Here is a 25,629-nt window from a genome sequence, read left to right as displayed (position 1 = left end):
CAATAAGTTAGAGACAACAATACACACAAAGCAGCCACAACTGTCAGTAAGAGTGTCCATGATTGAGTCTTTGAATGAAGAGATGGAGATAAAACGGTCCAGTTTGAGTGTTTGTTGCAGATCATTCCAGTCGCTAGCTGCAGCGAACTGAAAAGAGAAGCGACCCAGGGATGTGTGCGCTTTGGGGACCTTTAATAGAATGTGACTGGCAGAACGGGTGTTGTATGTGGAGGATGATGGCTGCTGTAGGCATCTCAGATAGGGGGGAGTGAGGCCTAAGAGGGTTTTATAAAAAAACATCAACCAGTAGGTCTTGCAATGGGTATACAGAGATGAACAGTTTACAGAGTAGTATAGAGTACAGTGATGTGTCCAATAAGGAGCATTGGTGGCAAATCTAATGGCAAAATGGTAAAGAACATCTAGCCGTTGAAGCACCCTTACTGTACCTGCCAATTTTTATTTTTTTATTTATTTATTTTACCTTTATTTAACTAGGCAAGTCAGTTAAGAACAAATTCTTATTTTCAATGACGGCCTAGGAACAGTGGGTTAACTGCCTGTTCAGGAGCAGAACGACAGATTTGTACCTTCCGGTTACTAGTCCAACGCTCTAACCACTAGGCTACCCTGTCGCCCCAATCTATAAATTACGTCTCCGAAGTCTAGCATGGATAGTATGGTCATCTGAATCAGGGTTAGTTTGGCAGCTGGGGTGAAAGAGAAGCAATTACGATAGAGGAAACTAAGTCTAGATTTAACCTTAGCCTGCAGCTTTGATATATGCTGAGAGAAGGACAGTGTACCATCTAGCCATACTTCCAAGTACTTGTATGAGGTGACTACCTCAAGCTCTAAACCCTCAGAGGTAGTAATCACACCGGTGGGGAGAGGGGCATTGTTCTTACCAAACCACATGACCTTTGTTTTGGAGGTGTTCAGAACAAGGTTAAGGGTAGAGAGTATAAGACTGTATCATCTGCATATAAACGGATGAGAGAGCTTCCTACTGCTTGAGCAATGTTGTTCATGTAAATTGAGAAGGGCGTGGCACCTAGGATCGAGCCTTAGGGTACTCCCTTGGTGACAGGCAGTGGCTGAGACAGCAGATGTTATGACTTTATACACTGCACTCTTTGAGAGAGGCAGTGTTGTGGAATATTGACTCAGAAATATACCACTTTTCCTAGAACCTGTGAATTCAAAATAGACTTTAATTTCAATGAAACAAAGCCGAGCCCTTCCATGGAAAGACTCCATTACATATGTAATCAAGCCGAGCCCTTCCATGGAAAGACTCCATTACATATGTAACCAAGCCGAGCCCTTCCATGGAAAGACTCCATTACATATGTAACCAAGCCGAGCCCTTCCATGGAAAGACTCCATTACATATGTAACCAAGCCGAGCCCTTCCATGGAAAGACTCCATTACATATGTAACCAAGCCGAGCCCTTCCATGGAAAGACTCCATTACATATGTAACCAAGCCGAGCCCTTCCATGGAAAGACTCCATTACATATGTAACCAAGCCGAGCCCTTCCATGGAAATACTAAATTCTCATATTATAGAGTCCTGCCTTTATAGGATTCTGTCTTTGCATAACGTTTAGAGTCTCCTCCCTCTACATGAAAATAGCTTTCCTTGATCTTTCTTCATTATTATCTTCTCATCTCAGTTCTTGCTTGTTAACGCACACATCTGACAGCTGTATATATGTTCCATTCCTTATATAGCCTTTCTGTCTTAGCTCTTCAAACTGGACAGTCTAAATATTGCCTAAGTTCTGCCTGCTAATATTGGAGTCCTGCACTAGATGACAATTTCTACATGCCAATGTAATTATTGGCTTGATGTTTTCTCAGCATAGCAACAAGTTACATAGTTTGTAATTGACAAAAATAAGCAGACACAACAAGAAAATTGCATTTGAAAAAGGGTAATGTTTTTTTGAAATTATTAAATTGATATAGTTTCTCACTCATCTACACACAATATCCCATAATGACTGTATCTTATTTACAAAAGTATTCACACCTCTTTGCTATGACATTCCAGAGTCTGAGTCGGTAAACAAGATTGTTTTGTAGTAGATTCCATCAATGTAATTGTCTGCATCATTTCCAATCCCCCATATATTTGTGTATATATATATATATATTTGTGTATATATATATATATATATATAAATATATATATATATATTTATATATATATATATATATATATATATATTTGTATACACACAAATATATATATATATATATATATATATATTTTGTATATATATATATATATATATATATATATATATATACACAAATATATATATATATATATATATACACAAAATATATATATATATATATATACAAATATATATATATATATATATATATATATATATATATATATATATATATATATATATATATATATATATATATAGAGACAAAAATATATTTATACACAGTACCCATCAAAAGTTTGGACACGCCTACACATTCTAGGGTTTTTCTTTATTTTTTAAAACTATTTTCTACATTGTAGAATAATAGTGAAGACATAAAAACTATTAAATAACACATATGGAATCCTGTAGTAACCAAAAAGGTGTTACACAAATCAAAATATATTTTATATTTGAGATTCTTCAAAGTAGCCACCCTTTGCCTTGACGACAGCTTTGCTTTGCATTAAAAATAATAATAAAAGACGAATAAAAAACCTAGAACGCTAGCTAGCTAGTAACAGGCAGCATATTGCATTACAAGCATAATTTAACATTGACTAGCTTTGGTAATTAAATCATATCTAACACATGACATATAAACTCAGAACTTTAATATCCACAACAATGCTTACCTTTGTCAGTCACAGTGCACATTGTGGTAGCAAGGTAGAGTAGGAGCTGGCTCGCCAGGTGAAAAATATTTTAAATCAATGTTATGAATATAAAATCAAATGAAATGCCATTATCCATGAGGAAAATTATTGGAGTCAGCCATATGGATATCATCTGAAGAAGATTCAAAATTGCAATGGCTCTGTCAGTTGAAGGCTTGACCGTGTTTATTTTCAAAATAAACATAACTCATTTTACCATGTTTCATAAGTGGCAGGTAGGCTATACATCAATAGCTGCATAATTTATTTTCAACAACTCAATTATCTAACTTTTGCATGCAAACCCCACTTTGGGAACCTAATGCTAAGGTACCAGAGGTCAATAGACAACATTATCATCAGGATGAATGATCACATTTGTATGTTAACAAGGAATTTGGGTAGTGTGGTTGAAAAATGAGTTTTAACGACTCCAACCTAAGTGTATGTAAACTTCCGACTTCAACTGTACCTTAAATTAAATAAACATCCCTCTCTCTCTCCCCCCATATATTTGGAGCTACATATATATTTATGGCAATCCTCACTCGCTCAGGTATGCAAACTGGTGAAGGCCAAAAAAAGGTGACAGTTTTTTTTTGCACTGAAACATGCTAAAAAAAAATCCCTGCAAGGGGGAAATGCAGGTTTGAACTAATTTAACAACAATGAATTTTCATGATCAGTCTGTGTGTAAAATAAAAAGTGGTTAATGTGAACCTAACTCACAGCTAAAAAATGTAAAGAAAGCAATCCAATGTTATGTGTTGCCTAGACTTTACTGCAAATGACACTCACGTCTTGAGGAAAAAACCATACACTAATATTGCAGTTAGCCATGACAGCCTTTATAATAGAACGCGTGTGACCACACACATCTAAATATTGCATTTGTGAAAAAAACATCTTAAAGTAGAAATATAATAATTGATCTCTTTCAGGCAGAGTACACCTGGCATACCCCTTTTTATCCACTGTATTGAAAAAGTGAGAAAGAAGGAAAGTGTGTGGTGATCCTTTCAATTCTATAGTGGCTTCCAGCATGAATGATTCATGGGGCCCTAGCCTGGTAAAAATGTTAGACAAAAAATAATCTATGATGAAAATTAAAACGTATAAACATAATCAGATCAGGCATCTCTACCCAACCATCCCTTTTGTACACCCCCCCCCCCAGAAAAAAACTGAACTGTATAAAATCATGCATGGAAAAATCTTCAGCATACCGTAACAACAGCTACAGGTATAGACAGTCAGCTGCAGAAACAAATCCAGCCAGAAATGTATAAAAACAGAGCACTTGTAGAAAGGATTTTGGATGTGACACTGTACTTAGCATCTAGGAATCTGCCCTTCTGGGGGAAATCACTCAGTTTTGATGATGTGCATAATGGACATTACCTAGGCTTACTGGAACGGTTGTCAAATTATGACCCGCTATTACGTGAGCACTTACAGAAAGTCAGAGGCAAAAAGAAAAGAGCACGACTGACTCATTACCTCAGCCCTGAGAGCCAAAACGAGTTCATAGGAATATGTGGTCAAAGGGTTTTGAAAACAATACTTTATGAAAGAGAAGATGCAATCTATTACTCGGTTATATGTGATGCAACTCCAGACATTTCCCATACTGAGCAAAATGTCTTATTGGTGAGATACAGTTGAAGTCGGAAGTTAACATACACTTAGGTTAGAGTCATTAAAACTAGTTTTTCAACTACTCCACAAATTTCTTGTTAACAAACTATAGTTTTGGCAAGTCAGTTAGGACATCTACTTTGGGCATGACAAGTAATTTTTCCAACAACTGTTTACAGACAGATTATTTAACTTATAATTCAGTGTATCACAATTCCAGTGGGTTAGAAGTTTATGTATACTCAGTTGACTATGCCTTTAAACAGCTTGCAAAATTCCAGAAAATGATTTCATGGCTTTAGAAGCTTCTGATAGACTAATTGACATCGTTTGAGTCAATTGGAGGTGTACCTGTGAATGTATTTCAAGGCCTACCTTCAAACTCAGTGCCTCTTTGCTTGACATCATGGGAAAATCAAAAGAAATCAGCCAAGACCTCAGAAAAAAATTGGAAACTCCCACAAGTATGGTTCATCCTTGGGAGCAATTTCCAAATGCCTGAAGGTACCACATTCATCTGTACAAACAATAGTATGCGAGTATAAACTGCGTCCGTCATACCGCTCAGGAAGGAGACGCGTTCTGTCTCCTAGAGATGAACGTACTTTGGTGCGAAAGGGCAAATCAATCCCAGAACAACAGCAAAGGACCTTGTGAAGATGCTGGAGGAAACGGGTACAAAGTATCTATATCCACAGTAAAACAAGTCCTATATCGACATAACCTGAAAGGCCGTTCAGCTATGAAGAAGCCACTGCTCCAAAACCACCATAAAAAAAAGCCAGACTACGGTTTTCAACTACACATGGGGACAAAGATTGTACTTTTTGGGGAAATTACCTCTGGTCTGATGAAACAAAAATAGAACTGTTTGGCCATAATGACCATTGTTATGTTTGGAGAGAAAAGGGGGAGGCTTGCAAGCCAAAGAACACCATACCAACCGTGAAGCACAGGGGTGGCAGCATCATGTTGTGGTGATGCTTTGCTGCAGGAGGGACTGGTGCACTTCACAAAATAGATGGCATCACGAGGAAGAAAATAGATATATTGTGGATGTGGATATATTGAAGCAACATCTCAAGACATCAGTCAGGAAGTTAAAACTTGGTTGCAAATGGGTATTCCAACTGGACAATGACCCCAAGCATACTTCCAAAGTTGTGGCAAAATGGCTTAAGGACAACAAAGTCAAGGTATTGGAGTGGCCATCACAAAGCCTTGACCTCAATCCCATAGAAAATTTGTGGACAGAACTGAAAAAGCATGTGCGAGCAAGGAGGCCTACAAACCTGACTCAGTTACACCAGCTCTGTCAGGAGGAATGGGCCAAAATTCACCCAACCCAGTTGCCGTTTCACAGATGCATGTTCTCTGTAGGCACCACATTTATGCCTGCAGTCCAGGTAGTTCAGGATTTATTTTTATTTTGGGTATGTTATTTAGGCATATATTTAGGAATTTTGCATAGGGCAGAAGAGGGTTAGCCTTGTTTATAAGAATTGGTAATAAATTCTTTAATCTGAAATATGGATCATTGGTATTTTTTCATTAAAAATGGACAATACCATATAAAAAAAGTCACCAATTGTGTAGTTATTTATAATAATGTATCATAAAAATCTCATGACACAGACAGCTTTTGTTAACGTTAAGAACCAGAAATGTTTGCAATAGTGTTAATATTTGCAAAGGATGAAGGCGGAAACAAGAATCTGCATAATTGTAGTATGGAGCAGCAGAAGCTCATAATTAGTACATCTAATAACACATATTGTTCAGTATGTTATTTTAATCTGAAACATTCTGATCTCTATGTTAGGGGTCAGTAGTTTTTTTCTCCATGGGGCCCCAAAATTCTGGCAACGTCCCTGCTTACCCTACCTGTATGCAGCAGAGGTTGCAGGAGACTGATGGAAAGCATGGTCTGTCTGCACCGCGAGCTATCACTTTGGCGGGCTTCCTGCAGGAGTGCATGTTGACCACTGGGTAGCCCCTTTCTTCCTCACAAATATCTTAATAAATTCACGAGAATATGTTACATTTTCATCACACAATATTTAAGGCAGTGCGAAGTTACAGCTATCTTCAGACATATATCCAGTGGCCACCCAAACTAGGACTATCTGAACACCATGCGGCTTTACCCTATTGTTCTGACAAAGCTACGTCCGTAGTATGTTAATAGATTGCTAAACTGTATATATGCATAACTTTTATATGGATAATATAAACATAGGTCTGGCCTACTCTGTTTTTACCATGCAAAACCGGAGAAAATTAAACAAGTGCTCTCTTGAGACTAATCTGGATATGCTGCCCGCCTTTGAGCACTAATGTTGATGACTGGTCATTGGACAACAATCAAGCCATGCAACATTTTGGTTCTGAAGCATTGATTAGCATTGAGGCTCTGCATCTGTCCTCGTACTCGTAGACCTTAGTGCTGCTTTTGATACCGTCGATCACCACATTCTTTTGGAAACCCAAATTGGTCTACACGGACAAGTTCTGGCCTGGTTTAGATCTTATCTGTCGGAAAGATATCAGTTTGTCTCTGTGGATGGTTTGTCCTCTGACAAATCAACTGTAAATTTCGGTGTTCCCCAAGGTTCCGTTTTAGGACCACTATTGTTTTCACTATATATTTTACCTCTTGGTGGTGTCATTCGGAAACATAATGTTAACATTCACTGCTATGCGGATGACACACAGCTGTACATTTCAATGAAACATGGTGAAGCCCCAAAATTGCCCTCGCTGGAAGCCTGTGTTTCAGACATAAGGAAGTGGATGGCTGCAAATTTTCGACTTTTAAACTCGGACAAAACATAGATGCTTGTTCTAGGTCCCAAGAAACAAAGAGATCTTCTGTTGAATCTGACAATTAATCTTGGAGGTTGTACAGTCGTCTCAAATAAAACTGTGAAGGACCTCGGCGTTACACTGAACCCTGATCTCTCTTTTGGCGAACATATCAAGACTGTTTCAAGGACAGCTTTCTTCCATCTACGTAACGTTGCAAAAATCGGAAACTTTCTGTCCAAAAATGATGCAGAATAACTAATCCATGCTTTTGTCACTTATAGGTTAGACTACTGCAATGCTCTACTTTCCGGTTACCCATATAAAGCACAAAATAAACTTCAGGTAGTGCTAAACATGGCTGCTAGAATCTTGACTAGAACCAAAAAATGTGATCATATTACTCCAGTGCTAGCCTCTCTACACTGGCTTCCTGTTAAGGCAAGGGCTGATTTCAAGGTTTTACTGTTAACCTACAAAGCATTACATGGGCTTGCTCCTACCCATCTCTCTGATTTGGTCCTGCCGTACATACCTACACGTACGCTATGGTCACAAGACGCAGGCCTCCTAACTGTCCCTATAATTTCTAAGCAAACAGCTAGAGGCAGGGCTTTCTCCTATAGAGCTCCATTTTTTATGGAATGGTCTGCCTACCCATGTCAGAGACGCAGACTCGGGCTCAACCTTAGTCTTTATTGAAGTCCTATGATTGAGTGTAGTCTGGCCCAGGAGTGTGAAGGTAAACGGAAAGGCACTGGAGCAACGATCCACCCTTGCTGTCTCTGCCTGGCCGGTTCCCCTCTCTTCACTGGGATTCTCTGTCTGTAACCCTATTACAGGGGCTGAGTCACTGGCTTACTGGTGCTCTTCCATGCCATCCCTAGGAGGGGTGCATCACTTGAGTGGGTTGAGTCACTGACGTGATCTTCCTGTCTGGGTTGGCGCCCCCACTTGGGTTGTGCCGTGGCGAAGATCTTTGTGGGCTATATTCAGCCTTGTCTCAGGATGGTAAGTTGGTGGTTGAAGCTTTCCCTCAAGTGGTGTGGGGGCCTGTCCAAGGGTATTGTCGGATGGGGCCAAAGTGTCTCCCAACCCCTCCTGTCTCAGCCTCCATTATTTATGCTGCAGTAGTTTGTGTCGGGGGGCTAGGGTCAGTCTGTTATATCTGGAGTATTTCTCTTATCCAGTGTCCTGTGTGAATTTAAGTATGCTCTCTCTAATTCTCTCTTTCTTTCTTTCTTTCTTTCTCACTCAGGGGACCTGAGTCCTAGGACCATGCCTCAGGACTACCTGGCCTAATGACTCCTTGCTGTCCCCAGTCCACCTGGCCGTGCTGCTGCTTCAGTTTCAACTGTTCTGCCTCCGGCTATGGAACCCTGACCTGTTTACCAGACGTGCTACATGTCCCAGACCTGCTGTTTTCAACTCTCTAGGGACAGCATGAGTGGTAGAGATTCTATGAAAAGCCAACTGACATTTACTCCTGAGGTGCTGACCTGTTGCACTCTCGACAACCACTGTGATTATTATTATTTGACCCTGCTGGTCATCTATGAACATTTGAACATCTTGGCCATGTTCTGATATAATCTCCACCCGGTACAGCCAGAAGAGGAATGGCCACCCCTCATAGCCTGGTTCCTCTCTAGGTTTCTTCCTAGGTTCTGGCCTTTCTAGGGAGTTTTTCCTAGCCACCATTCCTCTTCACCTGCATTGCTTGCTGTTTGGGGTTTTAGGCTGGGTTTCTGTACAGCACTTTTATATATATCAGCTGATGTAAGAAGGGATTTATAAATACATTTCATTTGATTTGATTAGATTTCTTTGACAATAATTGTGGCCTACTGTATGTTAGAAACCAGAGAGAATAGGCAAAGGTATACATATAAAATACAAATGTTATGTATATGTTGCCAATTAAAATATTTATTAAGAATTTTCCTTCCTGTCTCTTTGTAGTGACTGGGTGTATTAATACACCATCAAAAGTGTAATTAATAACTTCCCCATGCTGAAAGGGATATTCAATGTCTGCTTTTTAAATGTTTTACCCATCTACCAATAGGTTCCCTTCTTTCAGAGGCATTGGAAAACATCCCTAATCTTTGTGGTTTAATCTGTGTTTGAAATTCACTGCCCGACTGAGGGACATTACAGATAACTGTATGTGTTGGGTATAGAGAGGTAATAATTCAAAAATCATGTTAAACGCTATTATTGCATAGAGTGAGTCCATGCAACTTATGTGACTTGTTAAGCAAATGTTTACTCCTGAACTTATTTTGGCTTGCCATAACAAAGGGGTTGAATACTAATTGACTCAAGACTTTTCATTTTGTAAAAATTTCTAAAATCAAAATTCCACTTTGACATCATGGGGTATTGTGTGTAGGCCAGTGACAAGAAAACTCCATTTAATCCATTTTAAATTCAGCCTTTAACACAACAAAATATGGAAAAAGTAAAAGGGGTCTGAATACTTACTGAAGGCGCTGTAAAGATGATGTTGTGGATAAATGATGTTGTGGATAAAAATAAGTCAGCTATGATAAGTCAAAAGTCATCATCAGACAAACCTGACTGAACTATTTTGAAGTGAAGCGTAGGTGTTTGTTAGTGTGTATGTGTGTGTATGTGTAGGTATATTTAGTAAGTCTATAATGGTTATAAAGCGCTGTTGGGTGTAAGTCCGAATGACCAAACATTACACATCAACAAGTCTTAAATACACCACACCAACATGCTTTGAACAAAAAATCTGCATGAACTTGATGAATTGCATTAATTTTCTTATTAAAAGTGTCAAAACAATAGTTGAATGGAAGTAATGAAACAGGCATTTGTGAACATCATATAGCTTATAGTACAAACACAATATGCAACATACTTTTTAGGCTTACAGTGCCTTCGGAAAGTATTCAGACCCCTTGACCCCATAATGACAAATCGAAAACTGTTTTTTTGACATTTTTGCTAATTTATTAAAAATAAAAACTGAAATATCACATTTACATAAGTCTTCAGACCCTTTACTCAGTACTTTGTTGAAGCATCTTTGGCAGCAATTACAGCCTAGAGTCTTCTTGGGTATGCCACTACAAGCATGGCACACCGTATTTGGGGATTTTCTCCCATTCTTCTCTGCAGATTCTCTCAAGCTCTGTCAGGTTGGATGGGGAGTGTTGCTGCACAGCTATTTTCAGGTCTCTACAGAGATGATCGATCGGGTTCAATTCCGGGCTCTGGCTGGGCCACTCAAGGACATTCAGAGACTTGTCCCTATGCCACTCCTGCGTTGTCTTGGCTGTGTGCTTAGGGTCGTTGACCTGTTAGAAGGTGAACCTTTGCCCCAGTCTGAGGTCCTGAGCACTTTGGAGTAGGTTTTCATCAAGGATCTCTCTGTACTTTGCTCCAGTCATCTTTGCCTCGATCCTGACTAGTCTCCCAGTTCCTGCCGCTGAAAAACACACCCCCAAAGCATGCTGCCACCACCATGCTTCACTGTACGGATGGTGCCAGGTTTCCTCCAGACATGACACTTGGCATTCAGGCCAAAATAGTTCAATTTTGATTTCATCAGACCAGATAATCTTGTTTCTGGTCGGAGAGTCTTTAGGCGCCTTTTGGCAAACTCCAAGCGGGCTGTCATGTGCCTTTTACTGAAGAGTGGCTTCCGATGGCCATTCTACCATAAAGGCCTGATTGGTGGAGTGCTGCAGAGATGGGAGAACCTTCCAGAAGGACAACCATCTCCACAAAGGAACTCTATAGCTCTGTCAGTGACCATCGCGTTTTTGGTCATATCCCAGACCAAGGCCCTTCTCCTCAGGTTGGCCAGGCAGCCAGCACCAGGAAGAGTCTTGGTGGTTCTAAACTTCTTCATTTAAGAAGGATGGAGGCCACTGTGTTCTTGGAGACCTTCAATGCTGCAGTAATGTTTTGGTACCCTTCCCCAGATCTGCGCCTCGACATAGTCCTGTCTTGGAGCTCTACAGACAAATCCTTCGACCTCATGGCTTGGTTTTTGCTCTGACATGCTCTGTCAACTGTGTGACCTTATACAGACAGGTGTGTGCCTTGCCAAATCATGTCCAATCAATTTACTTTACCATAGGTGGACTCCAATCAAGTTGTAGAACTTGATGATTAATTGAAACAGGATGCACCTGAGCTCAATTTCCCATAGCAAAGGGTCTGAATACTTATGTAAATAAGGTATTTCTGTTTTCGCATTATGGGGTATTGTGTGTAGATTGCTGAGGATTTTTTATTTATTTAATCCATTATAGAATAAGGCTGTAATGAAACAAACTGTGGAAAAAGTCAAGGGGTCTGAATACTTTCCAAAAGCAGGGTATATGCCTTATATATCACACAATGTCTGGATGCAATATTCTAATCAGGAATATTCAACACTGAAATCTGTAACTCTCATATACCAAATGCACCCGTGGGTCTTTTCGGTTGACAACAATAAATGCATCTGTCTTTAATGCAGAGTTTGACATAAACTTCAGAAGCTATCGAGTAGAATGGTTACTTTCTACGTTATAGAGTGGAATGTTTTTTCTGCTGGTGTATTTTGAGGTAACTCCTCTCGGAGAAACTTTTCCCGCAGTGCGTACAGGCAAACGACCTCTCTCCCGTGTGGACCTTCAGGTGCATCTTCAAATGGTGCTGGTGGGAGAACCTTTTCTCACACTGGGGGCAGCTGTAGGGTTTCTCCCCTGTGTGGACCCTCTGGTGCCTTTTCAGGCTGGAGGAGTGGGAGAAACTAGCCCGGCACAGGTGGCAGCCGAATGGTTTCTCCCCTGTATGGACCCTCTGGTGCCTCTTCAGGTCACCAGTCTGGGCAAAGCGCATATGACACTGGGTACAGCTGAAAGGTTTTTCCCCAGTGTGGACCCTCTGGTGGATCTCCACCTTCTGGAGACAGCTGAAGCCTTTGTTACAGAACATGCAGAGGAACCGTTTCTCTTTACTATTTTCTGATGTGGCTTCCTCTCCCTGAGCCTGGACTCTAGCCCTGTCGTTTAAGTTCAATTTCTGATCATAAAGAACACGGCTGTGTGAATCGGAAGGCCCCATCGACGTGGACACTAGGTCGCGATCCCTGAATGCGTGTAAAGTGGAGTGGGTCGCGACAAGTGAATTTGTCTCTAATCTTTCCCTGTAATCTAAGAAATCTCTACCCTGTGAGTGTCCGTCTCCAAGGTGACCATCTCCAATCCATGTGGGAGGAACGTCGCCCTCCACTTTCACAGTCAATTCATCTACGACCAGACCCTCCCCTTTCTTATCTAGGCCCCCTTCAGAGTATACACTACTACTGTACTGATTCCAGTGTCCTCTAGACAAATCAGCCTGTGTCTCTAAACCCAAGAGCATGTTGTCAGGGTCCATCTCTGTAGCGTAAGAACAAGACGGATCATCACTGCCATTGTCTAACGTGTCACGATCACCATCTCCACACGAATGATCCTTCCTCTGGCTCTGAGGAAATACTGGTAAGTACTCTGAGCCAGGAGCCGGAGGACAGCCCAGTGGCCCCAGCCTTTCTGGGTCTGACCTGTGGTCAGATCCTGTGTGTAAAAGCCTTTTTGTTACAGTTAAAGTCTCTTTGTCTGTCTCTGACTTGAGGACGGCGTTCGGCGTTCCACTGAACTCCGTGATGCTGCATCTGGTCCTGGGCTGGGGCATGGGGGTGTTGGATTGGTCCCCTGTGGCTCCAGTCTGGATGTCTCTGCTGTGCCGTGGGTCCTCTTCTCCTTCAGTCCTCTCCTGCTTGACCAGAGACGATCCTCCAGGACCTGCAGCCTCTCCATCTGCAGACTGACACAAGAAGAGAGGAGGTTATTACCGGTGCATGAGTTGAATTGGGTAATTATCTCAGGTGATGAGATAATGGGCATAATACCAACCCAGAGATGGTGCTAGTAGGGCACCTATTTAGGATAGATCAATGGGTGCATTATGAGGGTCTGATTAGGATGTGGTGAGCTGTAACGTGTAACACCTGTAACGTGTTAGTTGTTTTCAATTTTCCCTGTCACCTGCTCTGCCTGAAACTGCGAGGAGTAACAGTCTAACATACGTTGCTAGCTACCCTGACAAAGACCAAAGCCGGCGGGAGTACCATTGAGGACAGTGCCAGTGGTGTCTCTACAAAAAGAGACCAACAAGCAGTTGTTACAACAACAAGAAAATAGCTTCAAGTGTTTTGTCCAAATACTGGTGGATTCTACTTATAAAAGAATGGATGACCTGACCAGAGGTCCAGGACCTGAAGAACAGTTTGCAGTTCTCCCAGGATCAGCTCGATGAGTTGAAACATGAGAACGGCAAGATGACAGGAATCTGTAAGTCATTGAGAGAGGACATCAGTTGTGTGTGTAAATCCATGATAACAATGACAGATAAATCAGACTATTTCGAGAAATGCTTCTGGGGGAGGTGTTGCTGTATATATTCAGAGCCATATCCCTGTAATGCTTAGAGAAGATATTATGTCAAGTGTTATTGAAGTGTTGTGGTTGCAGGTTCACTTGGCACATCTAAAGCCTTTTCTTTTGGGGTGTTGCTATAGGCCACCAAGTGCTAACAGTCAGTATATAAATAATACATGTGAAATGCTTGATAGTGTATGTGATGTAAATAGAGAGGTCTTTTTTCTTGGTGACTTGAATATTGACTGGTTTTCATCAAGTTGTCCACTCAAGAGGAAGCTTCTTACTGTAACCAGTGCCTGTAATCTGGTTCAGGATATTAATCAACCTACCCGGGTGTTTACAACCACTACAGGAACAAGATGTGGGGCAGGTAGCCTAGTGGTTAGAACGTTAGAATAGTAACCGAAAGGTTGCAAGATCGAATCCCCGAGCTGACAAGGTAAAAATCTGTCGTTCTGCACCTGAACAAGGCAGTTAACCTACTGTTCCTAGGCCCTCATTGAAAATAAGAATCTGTTCTTAACTGACTTGCCTAGTTAAATAAAAAGGTCAAATAAAAAAATTCACATGTATCAATAACATTTTTATTAATGCTGTAGAACTTTGTTCTAATTGGATGCAGTGATCCCATTGGATGCAGTGATCCCATTGGATGCAGTGATCACAATATAGTGCCTATATCCAGGAAAGACAAAGTTCCAACAGCTGGTCATACAATAGATTTTGCTGTGACTCTTATGTGGATGATGTTAAAAATATTTGTTGGTCTGATGTGATTAATGAGGAGCTTCCAGATGCTGCACTTGATGAATTCATGAAACTGCTTCTTCCAATTATTGATAAACATGCACCTGTTCTTATGGTATAGGGGACGCTTGCATATTCAAATAAAATTATATAAAAATCAAACTTTCATTAAATCACACATGTAAGATACTAAATTAAAGCTACACTCGTTGTGAATCCAGCCAACATGTCAGATTTAAAAAAAAAGGCTTTTCGGCGAAAGCATAAGAAGCTATTATCTGATGATAGCACAACAGTAAACAAAGAGAGTAGCATATTTCAACCCTGCAGGCGCTACACAAAACGCAGAAATAAAATATAAAACATGCCTTACCTTTGACGAGCTTCTTTTGTTGGCACTCCAATATGTCCCATAAACATCACAATTGGTCCTTTTGTTCGATTAATTCCGTCCATATATATCCAAAATGTCCATTTATTTGGCGCGTTTGATCCAGAAAAAAACAGCTTCCAAATTGCGCAACGTCACTACAAAATATCTAAAAAGTTGCCTGTAAACTTTGCCAAAACATTTCAAACTACTTTTGTAATGCAACTTTAGGTATTTTTAAACGTTAATAATCGATCAAATTGAAGACGGGTCTATCTGTTTTCAATAGAGGACGAGAGAAAACTAATGCTACTTTTCGAGTCTTGCGCAACTCTCAACAGTGTTACCCATTTCCTAGATGGCTGTACTTCTTCATTGCACAAAGGAATAACGTCAACCAAATTCCAAAAACTGGTGACATCCAGTGGAAACGGTAAGAACTGAAAACAAGTGCCTAAGAAATATTGTTTCCCAATGAGAACTCACTGAACAGACAGAGACCTCAAAAAAAAGAAATTCTGAATGGTTAGTCGTCGGGGTTTTGCCTGCTACATAAGTTATTTTATACTCACAGACATGATTCAAACAGTTTTAGAAACGTCAGAGTGTTTTCTATCCAAATCTACTAATAATATGCATATCTTATATTCTTGGCATGAGTAGCAGGAAGTTGAAATTGGGCACGCTATTTATCCAAAAGTGAAAATGCTGCCCCCTATACCTTAAGAAGTTAACTTCATAGGGCTCAAATCCCGTTAACGGGATCGATTTGACAACAGCCAGTGAATTGCAGGGCACCAAATTCAAACAGAAATCTCATAATTGAAATTCCTCAAACATACAAGTATTATACACCATTTTAAAGATAAACTTCTTGTTAATCCAACCACAGTGTCCAATTTCAAAAAGGCTTTACGACGAAAGCATACTATGCGATTATGGTAGGTCAGCGCCTAGTCACAAAAAACATACAGCCATTTTCCAGCCAAAGAGAGGAGTCACAAAAAGCAGAAATATACCTAAATGAATCACTAACCTTTGATGATCTTTATCTGATGGCACTCATAGGACTTCATGTTACACAATACATGTATGTTTTGTTCGATAAAGTCCATATTTATATCCAAAAATCTGTTTACATTGGTGTGTTATGTTCAGTAATGTTTTGCCTCCAAAACATCCGGTGAATTTGCAGAGAACCACATAATTTACAGAAATACTCATCATAAACTTTGATGAAAGATACAAGTGTTTTACATAGGATTAAACATAAACTTCTCCTTAATGCAACCGCTGTGTCAGATTTAAAAAAAGCTTTACAGCGAATAATGCGATAATCTGCGATAATCTGCGTACAGCGCTCGGCCACCAAAACCAGCCATACAGATACCTGTCAAGTTGTGGAGTCAACAAAAGTCAGATATAGCGTTATAAATATTCACTTACCTTTGATGATCTTCATCGGAATGCACGCCCAGGAATCCCAGTTCCACAATAAATGTTTGTTTTGCTCGATAAAGTTAATCTTTATGTCCAAATACCTCCTTTTTGTTCGCGCGTTTAGTTCACTAATCCAAATGCACAAAGCGCGGGCACTAAATCCAGATGAAAAGTCAAAAAAGTTCCATTACAGTTCATACAAACATGTCAAAGGATGTATATAATCAATCTTTAGGATGTTTTTATCATAAATCTTCAATAATATTCCAACCGGACAATTCCGTTGTCATTTGAAAGGAAAGGGAAGGGAAGGGAACGGAGCTCGCGCTCACGGCCACGCACGATAAACAACTCATGGCTTTCAGCTGAGTCACCTGCTTTGAGTGGTCTTATTCTCTCCCCTTTCACAATAGAAGCCTGAAACAACTTTCTAAAGACTGTTGACATCTACTGGAAGCCTTAGGAAGTGCAATCTGACCCCATTTATACTGGATATTGGATAGGCAATCACTTGAAAAACTACAAACCTCAGATTTCCCACTTCCTGGTCAGATTTTTCTCAGGTTTTTGCCTGCCATATGAGTTCTGTTATATTCAGACATTATTTTAACAGTTTTGAAACTTTAGAGTGTTTTCTATCCAAATCTACTAATTATATGCATATTCTAGCTTCTGGGCCTGAGTAACAGGCAGTTTACTCTGGGCACCTTATTCATCCAAACTACTCAATACTGCCCCCCATTCCCAAAGAATTTAACAAAGAGTTGCAGTCTGTTTTGGAATGGGTGGCCAGCAAAAACTGGTCCTGAACATCTCAAAATTAATTAAGAGCACTGTATTTGGTACAAATCATTCCTTAAGTGCTAGACCTCAGCTGAATCTGGTAATGAATGGTGTGGCTGTTGAACAAGTTGAGGAGACTAAATTACTTGGCGTTACCTTAGATTGTAAACTGTCATGGTCAAAACATATAGATTCAATGGTTTCAACGATGGGGAGAGGTCTGTCCGTAATAAAGAGATGCTCTGCTTTTTTGACACCGAACTCCAAAAAGCAGGTTCTGCAGGCTCCAGTTTTGTCTAATCTTTAAGATTGTCCAGTCGTGTGGTCCAGTGCTGCAAGGAAAGACCTAGTTCAGCTGCATCTGGCCCAGAACAGAGTGGCACGTTGTGCTCTTAATTGTATTCAGAGGGCTGATATAAATACTATGCATGCCAGTCTCTCTTGGCTACGAGTTGAGGAGAGACTGACTGCATCACTTCTTTTTATAAGAAACAATGTGTTGAAAATCCCAAACTGTTTGCATAGTCAAATTACACACCGCTCTGACACACACACTTATCCCACCAGACATGTCACAAGGGGTCTTTTCATAGTCCCCAAATCCAAAACAAATTCAAGAAAATGTACAGTATTATATAGAGCCCTTATTGCATGAGACTTCCTTCCATCTCATATTGCACAACCAAACAGCAAACCTGGTTTCAAAAAACAGATAAAGCAACACCTGGTGGCACAAATCCTCTCCCCTATTTGACCTAGATAGTGCCTTTTGAAAAAATGTATGTAGTTCTGTCCTTGAGATGTTCTTGTCTAATGATGTTATGTCATTCTGTATTATGTTTCATGTTTTTTTGGACCCCAGGAAGAGTAGCTGCTGTTTTTGCAACAGCTAATGGAGATCCTAATAAAACAACACATACCAAAAGGATTATGCTTGGACCTTATCTAACATAGATGTTAACACAGTGTCAGAGAAATGAACCCAAAGCCAAGCCCTACGGAAAACATAAGGTATGTGGACGATGTAATCACTGTCGGATAAACGCAAACAAGTGGAACAGATGAGCGAGGAAAAAGAGCCTGCAATATCTCTCAGTCAAATTCCCGGTGCCTAGCGCCATGGACATGAAAGGCGATTTGTATCGAAACTGTCTGTTTTTCCGTGATCAGTGGGAGAATTATGAAATCGCTACGGGCTTAGATAAATAAATAAAAATACCTGCATGTGGCAACACTGCCCAGTATTAATGGAAGACAGTGTCATATACTTCAGCGTCACCTAGGTCTGTGGGAAGAGGATTGGAACAATTCAAAGAAAATCCTTGACGTTTTACAAAGACGTTTTGAACCTACTCGTAATGGGATTTATGAAAGATTCATTTTTTAACATGTGAACACACTCAAGCAGAGTTGTCGGGTCAATATGTTGTGAGGCTGCATCAATTGTCTGATTCATGTGATTTCAGTGCAATGAGAGATGAAATGATCAGAGACAGACTTGTGACTGGCTGTAAAGATAACAGGGTAAGAGAAAGTATGCTGCGCAAACTTACACTGACTAAAGCCATAGATCTATGCAAAGCAAGCGAACAGACGCCGATCCAATTAAAAAAGATGAACACTGTCCCTGAACAGGCAGAATCTGTCAATTATGCCACTCAGAACAAATACAGAAACCATGTCGATGAAAAATGGAAACAAAATTTGTCGGACAGTGACGCAAGGCGGAAAAATACTAAAGATGGCTGCATGTACTGTGGATCAACACAGGCAAGAGCCAAATGTCCAGCTTATGGGGGTTCTGTGCAAATTCGGTGGAATTGTTTTTACAATTTTGCTAAAGTGTGCAGACAAAGTAAGCCTGTCAATCTGCTCAAACAGGATATATGCAGTGATCATAATGATGATGAAGAAGCTGACATGCTACACATGACAGATGTCAATTATGTAAAGCTTTCCCCACTAACAACTGTGATTATGATCCAAGCAGCATGATCAAATGCCAGCTAGACAGTGGCTCCACTGTTAATATACTCGGCTAAAGAGACTTTATGCAAGTAATGCAGGATGGAGATAAAAAGCCACAACCAAGCAAGGCGAAGGCTGTACGATGGCTCGGTTATGACACCAGTAGGGGAGTGTGAACTACAAGACAATCATGATGGGGAAACAAATGTGCTAAAGTTCCAAGTGGTGAAAACCTTGCAGCAGCAGCCTCTCCTTTCTGCAGAAACGTGTGAAAAGGTGCTACAGCTCAACCACCAACATGTTGTTAATCATGTCAGCACTAAAGAAAAACTAAAAAGGTCCCATCAGACTTGAACACCTCCGCGGGCAAAACTGAAACAGTTGAGGATGTTTTTGAAAGGGTGGGGGCTCTGCTAGGTGAGCTCCACCTGGTGGGGGATGAACCTGTTAGACCAGTTCAACAGCTTCCCAGCCGAATCCCCATTCCCACTGAAAGAAAAGATACTAAAGGCTGTTGATTCAATGGAGGAACAGGGTGCCATTACAAAGGTCACCAAACCCTAAAAGGGGATAATTAACATGGTTGTGATGAAAAAGCCTGGCAAAATAAGTCTGCCTCGATCCATGTACCCTGAGCATTACCGAATGCCTACCATTGAAGAGGTACAGCCAAGCCTGGCAAAAGCAAAAATCTTTTCGGTTATGGATGCAAAAAATGGGTACTGGCAGGTACATTTGGATGAAGAGAGTAGTTACCTCACCACATTTTGGACCCTCAATGGTAGATACCGGTGAACAAAGTTACCTTTAGGAGAGTGAAACCAGCTGCAGAGGAATATCAGCGAAGGCAAACGGATGCACTTCAGGGACTGACAGGAATAAGCGTCACAGCTGATGACATCCTGGCACACGGCTGTGGTGTCACAATGGAAGAAGCAGTGCAGGACCATGACCACAACCTGACTCAGCTCTTACAAATAGAAAGGGAGATGAATCTATAGCTGAATAAAGACCAACGTTAAGCTCAGGCTCACAAGTATTACATTCATTGGACATCTTTTGACAGCTGAAGGCCTGAAGCCAGACTAAGGAGGCGGAGGCAGTACAGCAAATGCCGCCACCTACCGACGCAAAAGCAATGCAGCAACTGATTGGTTTTGAAAATGACCAAATTCTTACCTCATCTGTCTGACACTTGTGAGCCATTGCGTCGGCTGACCAATAAAGATGTGCTGTGGGCATGGCGTCCTCAACATGATGCTGCATTAGCGCAAATCAAGAAATTGGTAAGCAACCAACCAATACTGAGGTACCATGATCTCTCTGAGGAAGTGACCCTACAATGTGTGGCAAGTGACAAAGGCCTAGGGGCAGCGCTCCTGCAGAAGGGGCAGCCCATTACATTTGCTTCGAGGACATTGGCACCCACGGAGAAAGGATATGCTCAAATTGAAAAGGAGTGCCTAGTCATATTGTTCGCCTGTGACCAGTACCTTCATGATCGGGACTTTATCACGTTGCACACTGATCCCAAGCCGTTTGAGGTCATCTTCAAAAAAACTCTTCTGTCTGCCCTGTAGCAACTACAAAGGATGACGCTAAAGCTTCAGTGTTATCAACTTCAGGTAGTATACAAGAAAGGAGTAGAGCTTCACATTGCAGCTTTCTTGTCTTGAGCAGCACTACCAACAGTTAGTCACAGGCAATAACAGACAAATGAGACTGTACATGCTCTATAGGCTGAGGTTGAAGAAGTGAACCATGCTACTGATCACAACATCTCCCCGTAGACATGGGATGCTATCCAAAGCTCATTCAGCAGAGGACAAGACTTCTCGAACGCTTCAGTCTTCTATCCTAAGAGGCTGGCCGGACACAAGAAAGAGTACGCCCATCCTGGTAAGGGAATGCTGGACATACAGAGACAAACAATGCAGGAAGAGGTCGTAGACAAAAGGCGACAGGGTGGTAGTGCCAGAAACTCTTCACCCGATGATTCTCTCTCGTATCCAAGCAGGGCACTCAGGGATCGAAGCCAGTCTCAGGAAAGCCAGAGACTCAGTATTCTAAATTAAAACATTTTGTGGCTGTGTGCAGCATATGGAATGATAATCGGCCTAAGCAGCAAAAGGAAACCCTGCAGCCAAATGATTTACCAGCATGTCCCTGGTCTAAAGTGGGAATGGATCTGTTCACAGTAAGAGTGTTCCTTTCCTGATTATAGTGGACTACTATTACCATTTCTGGGAGGTGGAGAAAGTGATTGACACAACAGCCGCTTGCATCATCGATTGTTGTAAGCAGGAGTTTATCAGATAAGGTGTAGTTACGGATAATAAGCCCCAGTTCACGAGTCACGACTTTGCTTTGCCTGGGAGATCCATCATGTGTCCTCCTCATCCTACCACAGTCAGAGTAATGGTAAGGCTGAGTCAGCAGTGAAAATAGCAAAGACTCATCACAAAGGCTATACAGAAATGCAGAGATGTGTGGCAAGCCATTTAGGCGTGGAGAAATACTCCCACAGAGGTCTTCGGCAGCAGTCCTGTTCGTCGCTTAATGTCTAGACGCACTCGCTCTCTGTTGCCAACAGCTCCCAAGCTCCTCACACCTAAGGTCATTAGGGATGTTCAGGCACACAAGCGTGCACGTCAGGACAAGTCAAAACATTACTATGACCAGCATGCAAAAAAATCTGCCTGTAATAAAACAAGGCCAAACTGTCAGAGTACTCCTGTCACCTCAAGCCAGAGATGCCATATGGAGTCTTGGCACATGCATAGGGCACATCAGCGCAAGGTCATATGAAGTGGAAATAAAGGGCCGAAAGAATCGAAGGAACTGGAGGGGCATACGCTCAGTTCAGGAGAGCATAGGGCACAGGAGGGCCACATGGGAAGACTGTGAATATCACCTGGATGGTGTGGGCAGGACACATAATGAGGAGATGGGGAATAACCCACCAGGGCAGTTATCTCTGCCGACCGTTCCTCCACAATTTCAGGAGGATGTGGAAGATGAAGAAGAGGCCCTGAGGCTCCCAGAAGTGCCCAATATGCTACCAGTGCGCCACACTAGGACAAGAAAATTAAATAGGTATTTTCACTGTGGTATTAAAATGGTATGAAGTGCTCGAGCTAATTCTATATGAAAAGGAAGATGTTAAGATAATGGGCATTAATACCAACCCAGAGATGGCGCTAGTGGGGCACCTATCTAGGTTAGATACATCACATTTTATTGGTCACATACACATGGTTAGCATATGTTATTGCAGACTGTGGCGAAATGCTTATGCTTCTAGTTCCGACAGTGCAGCAATATCTAACAAGTAATATCTAACAATTCCACAACAAATACCTAATACACACAAATCTAAGTAAGGAATGGAATAAGAATATATAAATATGAATGAGCAATGTCACAGCGGCATAGGCTCAGATGGATAGTATAGAACACAGTACACACATATGAGATGAGTAACGCAAGATAGAATGTCGTGACATGTAATACCTGAGTAAAGGATTATTCTTGCATCTTATCTCACTCGCCGGCGTGAGTTATTCACACACACATATTAACCGTAGGCAAGTCTCACAAGGTCCCCTATGGCAGGTAAATGAGGATGTACATGTAAGCAAGTGAAAAGCTGAGGGGAGCCTTTCTGAAATAAACTGGCCACATTTGAGTTACAAAGCAACTGTAATTTTTGGTGTAACTCTATAACACTAACCTCTATCACGATAACATGCTGGTTTGAGGTTCCACTCCCCTCATCAACAGTGATTGGTTGGTCATCTCTCCATGTATTGTGTCCTGCTGGTTTAACAAAGCTCCTGTGGCCTCCAGTGAGATGTCCTTCACCTGAGAGAGTGATTGGAGGAAAAGAGGTGGTTAGGTTAGCAGTATATTGTACACTATTGAAGCTGTCTACAATTGGCAAGGATGTAAGGTAACACTAATTATAACTTATTGATATACTATTTATTGTTTGATGTATTATGTTCCATGCATCACATTGTTTTCAATTAGTAAATAATAGGAAAAGCAGTAAATCAATCATCTGGTTACAATATGATATTGTGTCTTTGTGCAAGATAGCCAATTAATAAAGGAAATTATTGCATTCTATCCAAACACTGACCAAGATCCAATTATGGGTAACACATTTGAACACACGTGCAGAAGGGAACGGGGCGACAGGCACTGAGCTATATATGAACGGCGACCTTCTCCGCAGCCTTCTGCAAAATGTACCTCTTGCCATTCCTCTGTAACGGTCGAGGATCTTGACACTTCTGGGACGACTGGCGAGGACGCGCTCTCGCATTGTCCTCTCTGCGCGCTCCCGTGACACCTTCATTTCCAGTAGTTTCCTCCGTAATACCCTGTTTTCTTTCTGGCTTTGAGTTATTTCCAAACGAAACACTGCGTAGTCGTCGTCTACGACTTTACAGATCTCTGCCACGGCTGCATTCGCTAGCACCTCCATGATGGAGGCTATTTGAGTGTGAAAAACCATACAGTTAGCCATTGTTAGCAGCTAGCGTAACCTATATAATATCTACCAACCAAGTCCTGTCTCTAACACGAATTAAATCATACATGGGGTATGTGATGCTCTGCAGTTAAATGAGCCATATTTTGAGTTCCATGTCTAAATAACAAGAATGAAAAAACGCTTATGTGCAAATTGTTCTTGGTCATTGTTTACTTCCGTATACACTGAAGAGAAAGGGCGTTATTATTTGGCGTCAAAGCTAGGGTGTCTTCTTCGTGCAGCTTTCCAGCAGACTAGACGCTGTGTTGCTTAATTGCTGCCTTTTGCAGGTCGGAGTGTGGATAGAACCTTTTTGGTAAAAGAAAAAGGAATGGGACAATCATAAAAGTTACCGTTGGTTCTACATTGATAAAGTTTTATCATAAAGTTATTGGTCCCCTTTCCATGTCAAATAGTTGGATTCATTATTAAGGGGGTAAGGTGAAATCACCTTAACTCAGGATATTCTCTTACCTAATTTAAATAAGTATGGAAAAGGCTAGTTTGCAGAGGGACGTGGTTTGTATAGCTAGATCGCTACTCTACTGGTGCCAAAATTTGACAGGGTGTCAGCAAATATAATTAAAAGTTTACACCATTCATCTACGGCAAAGATACTTCTATGTTTCCCTTTTTGGCTGTGCCTGGTGTTAGCGAGTTACTGGCTAGCTAGGTCTTCAGCCAGCATGGAACAAAAGGGTCGTTCAAAACTCCAACGCAGTTGTCAGTGCTGCTGTGAACTGCATCACAAGAGACAAGACAAACGGTAGATTTATATATTTTTTAAATTAGCTTAGCTTGAGATGATTTTACTGCAACTGCATCCAAGTTGCTTGATATAGGCATTTCAAAGAGCTGCCAGTCAAGGCAAGCTCATGAATATAAGTTGCCCACACACCCAACCTGTCTTTTCTAACTTCCTGGTAGTTAGTCATGAGAAAAAAAGCATGTTTCAGAATGACTGTTCAGGACCTCTAAATTGCACCACCATTTAACACTGCACCTATACACTATCCCCCAAAACCCACCACCCCATCCCACTACTTTGGCCCTAAGAGATCCTACACCAGGCCATCAGCCTTGGAGGATGGTACCCCTTCTCTCAAAACTCCCTGTACATTTTCTGCACTAAAATCTCTCACATCCAAATATTTCTGCTGCTGCAACTACCACATCTATCTTCTGTGATTTCTGCTCCATCAGTGCAGTGCGGTTGATCACCATGGCTATAAAAGCAATAAATCCATCCTGACAAAATCTCATTTTCTATGGATCTCTTTCTTCAGGCCTACTCACTAGGGGGCTCCCAGTCGAATCACTCACCCTCTACTCTCTTCCCTGCCTCAGCATAGGAAACGTTCCTCCCTAATCGAACTCTGGCAATCTCAATTTGTCTCTGAGGGCACTTCGGATCCCCAGCTGCATGGGCACAGTTGACAAACAATGCTTTCTCTATCACAACTGTACACTCCCTTTGACTATTCCCTCCTACACATTTATCACATTGTGGGATCTCCCTTCTACACCTAGCTGCAACATGTCTGAATCTTTAGCACCTAAAGCACTGTAGCGGGCTCGAAACATAGGCCCTCACAGAATAGCAAATATAACCTAACCTGACCTTATCAGGTAGAAACTGTGTCAAAGCTCAACAAGACAGACAGGGTATTCTCCGTCTCACCATTGCCACCGGGTCTACAGTACGTCTCACCAAACAAACACCAGGAATATTTTTTTAAATTTGATCCACCTCTACACTCAACACTACCCCACTGATCACCCCTTTGAGCGGTTCCCTGTTCCGGAGAACAAAGCATGGCACAGGTTGAGCCCCGAGCAGTGAAGCACCCGCTTTCTCTGACCGAAGGATGCACAAAAAAATCAAAACAATTCCACTTCTTGAAACTTTCACAGATGTAACCGTTCCAGTTTGTCCTTTACCCAGCTTGACACAACGTATGGGTCGGACAAAAAGCAGGAATCCACTCTTTCCAAAA

The 25,629-nt window shown here is 41.3% G+C and overlaps 1 protein-coding gene across 1 annotated transcript; it reads right to left on the bottom strand.

Moving 5' to 3' along the window:
• Positions 1-11,567: 11,567 nt before the first annotated feature.
• On the bottom strand, positions 11,568-23,852 carry LOC121841786 (zinc finger protein 813-like). The gene is made up of 3 exons (XM_042311917.1): positions 23,350-23,852; positions 22,826-22,956; positions 11,568-13,167 (listed from the first exon to the last, which is right to left on the bottom strand). The coding sequence occupies exons 1-3, from the start codon at positions 23,624-23,626 to the stop codon at positions 11,884-11,886; spliced, it is 1,692 nt and encodes a 563-aa protein (XP_042167851.1). The 5' UTR covers positions 23,627-23,852; the 3' UTR covers positions 11,568-11,883.
• Positions 23,853-25,629: the final 1,777 nt, after the last annotated feature.

This window comes from Oncorhynchus tshawytscha, linkage group LG34, assembly GCF_018296145.1.
Source record: "Oncorhynchus tshawytscha isolate Ot180627B linkage group LG34, Otsh_v2.0, whole genome shotgun sequence".
Lineage (NCBI taxonomy): Eukaryota > Metazoa > Chordata > Actinopteri > Salmoniformes > Salmonidae > Oncorhynchus > Oncorhynchus tshawytscha.
Note: the sequence above shows the minus strand (reverse complement) of the source record. Positions and strands in the feature narration are given on the sequence as shown.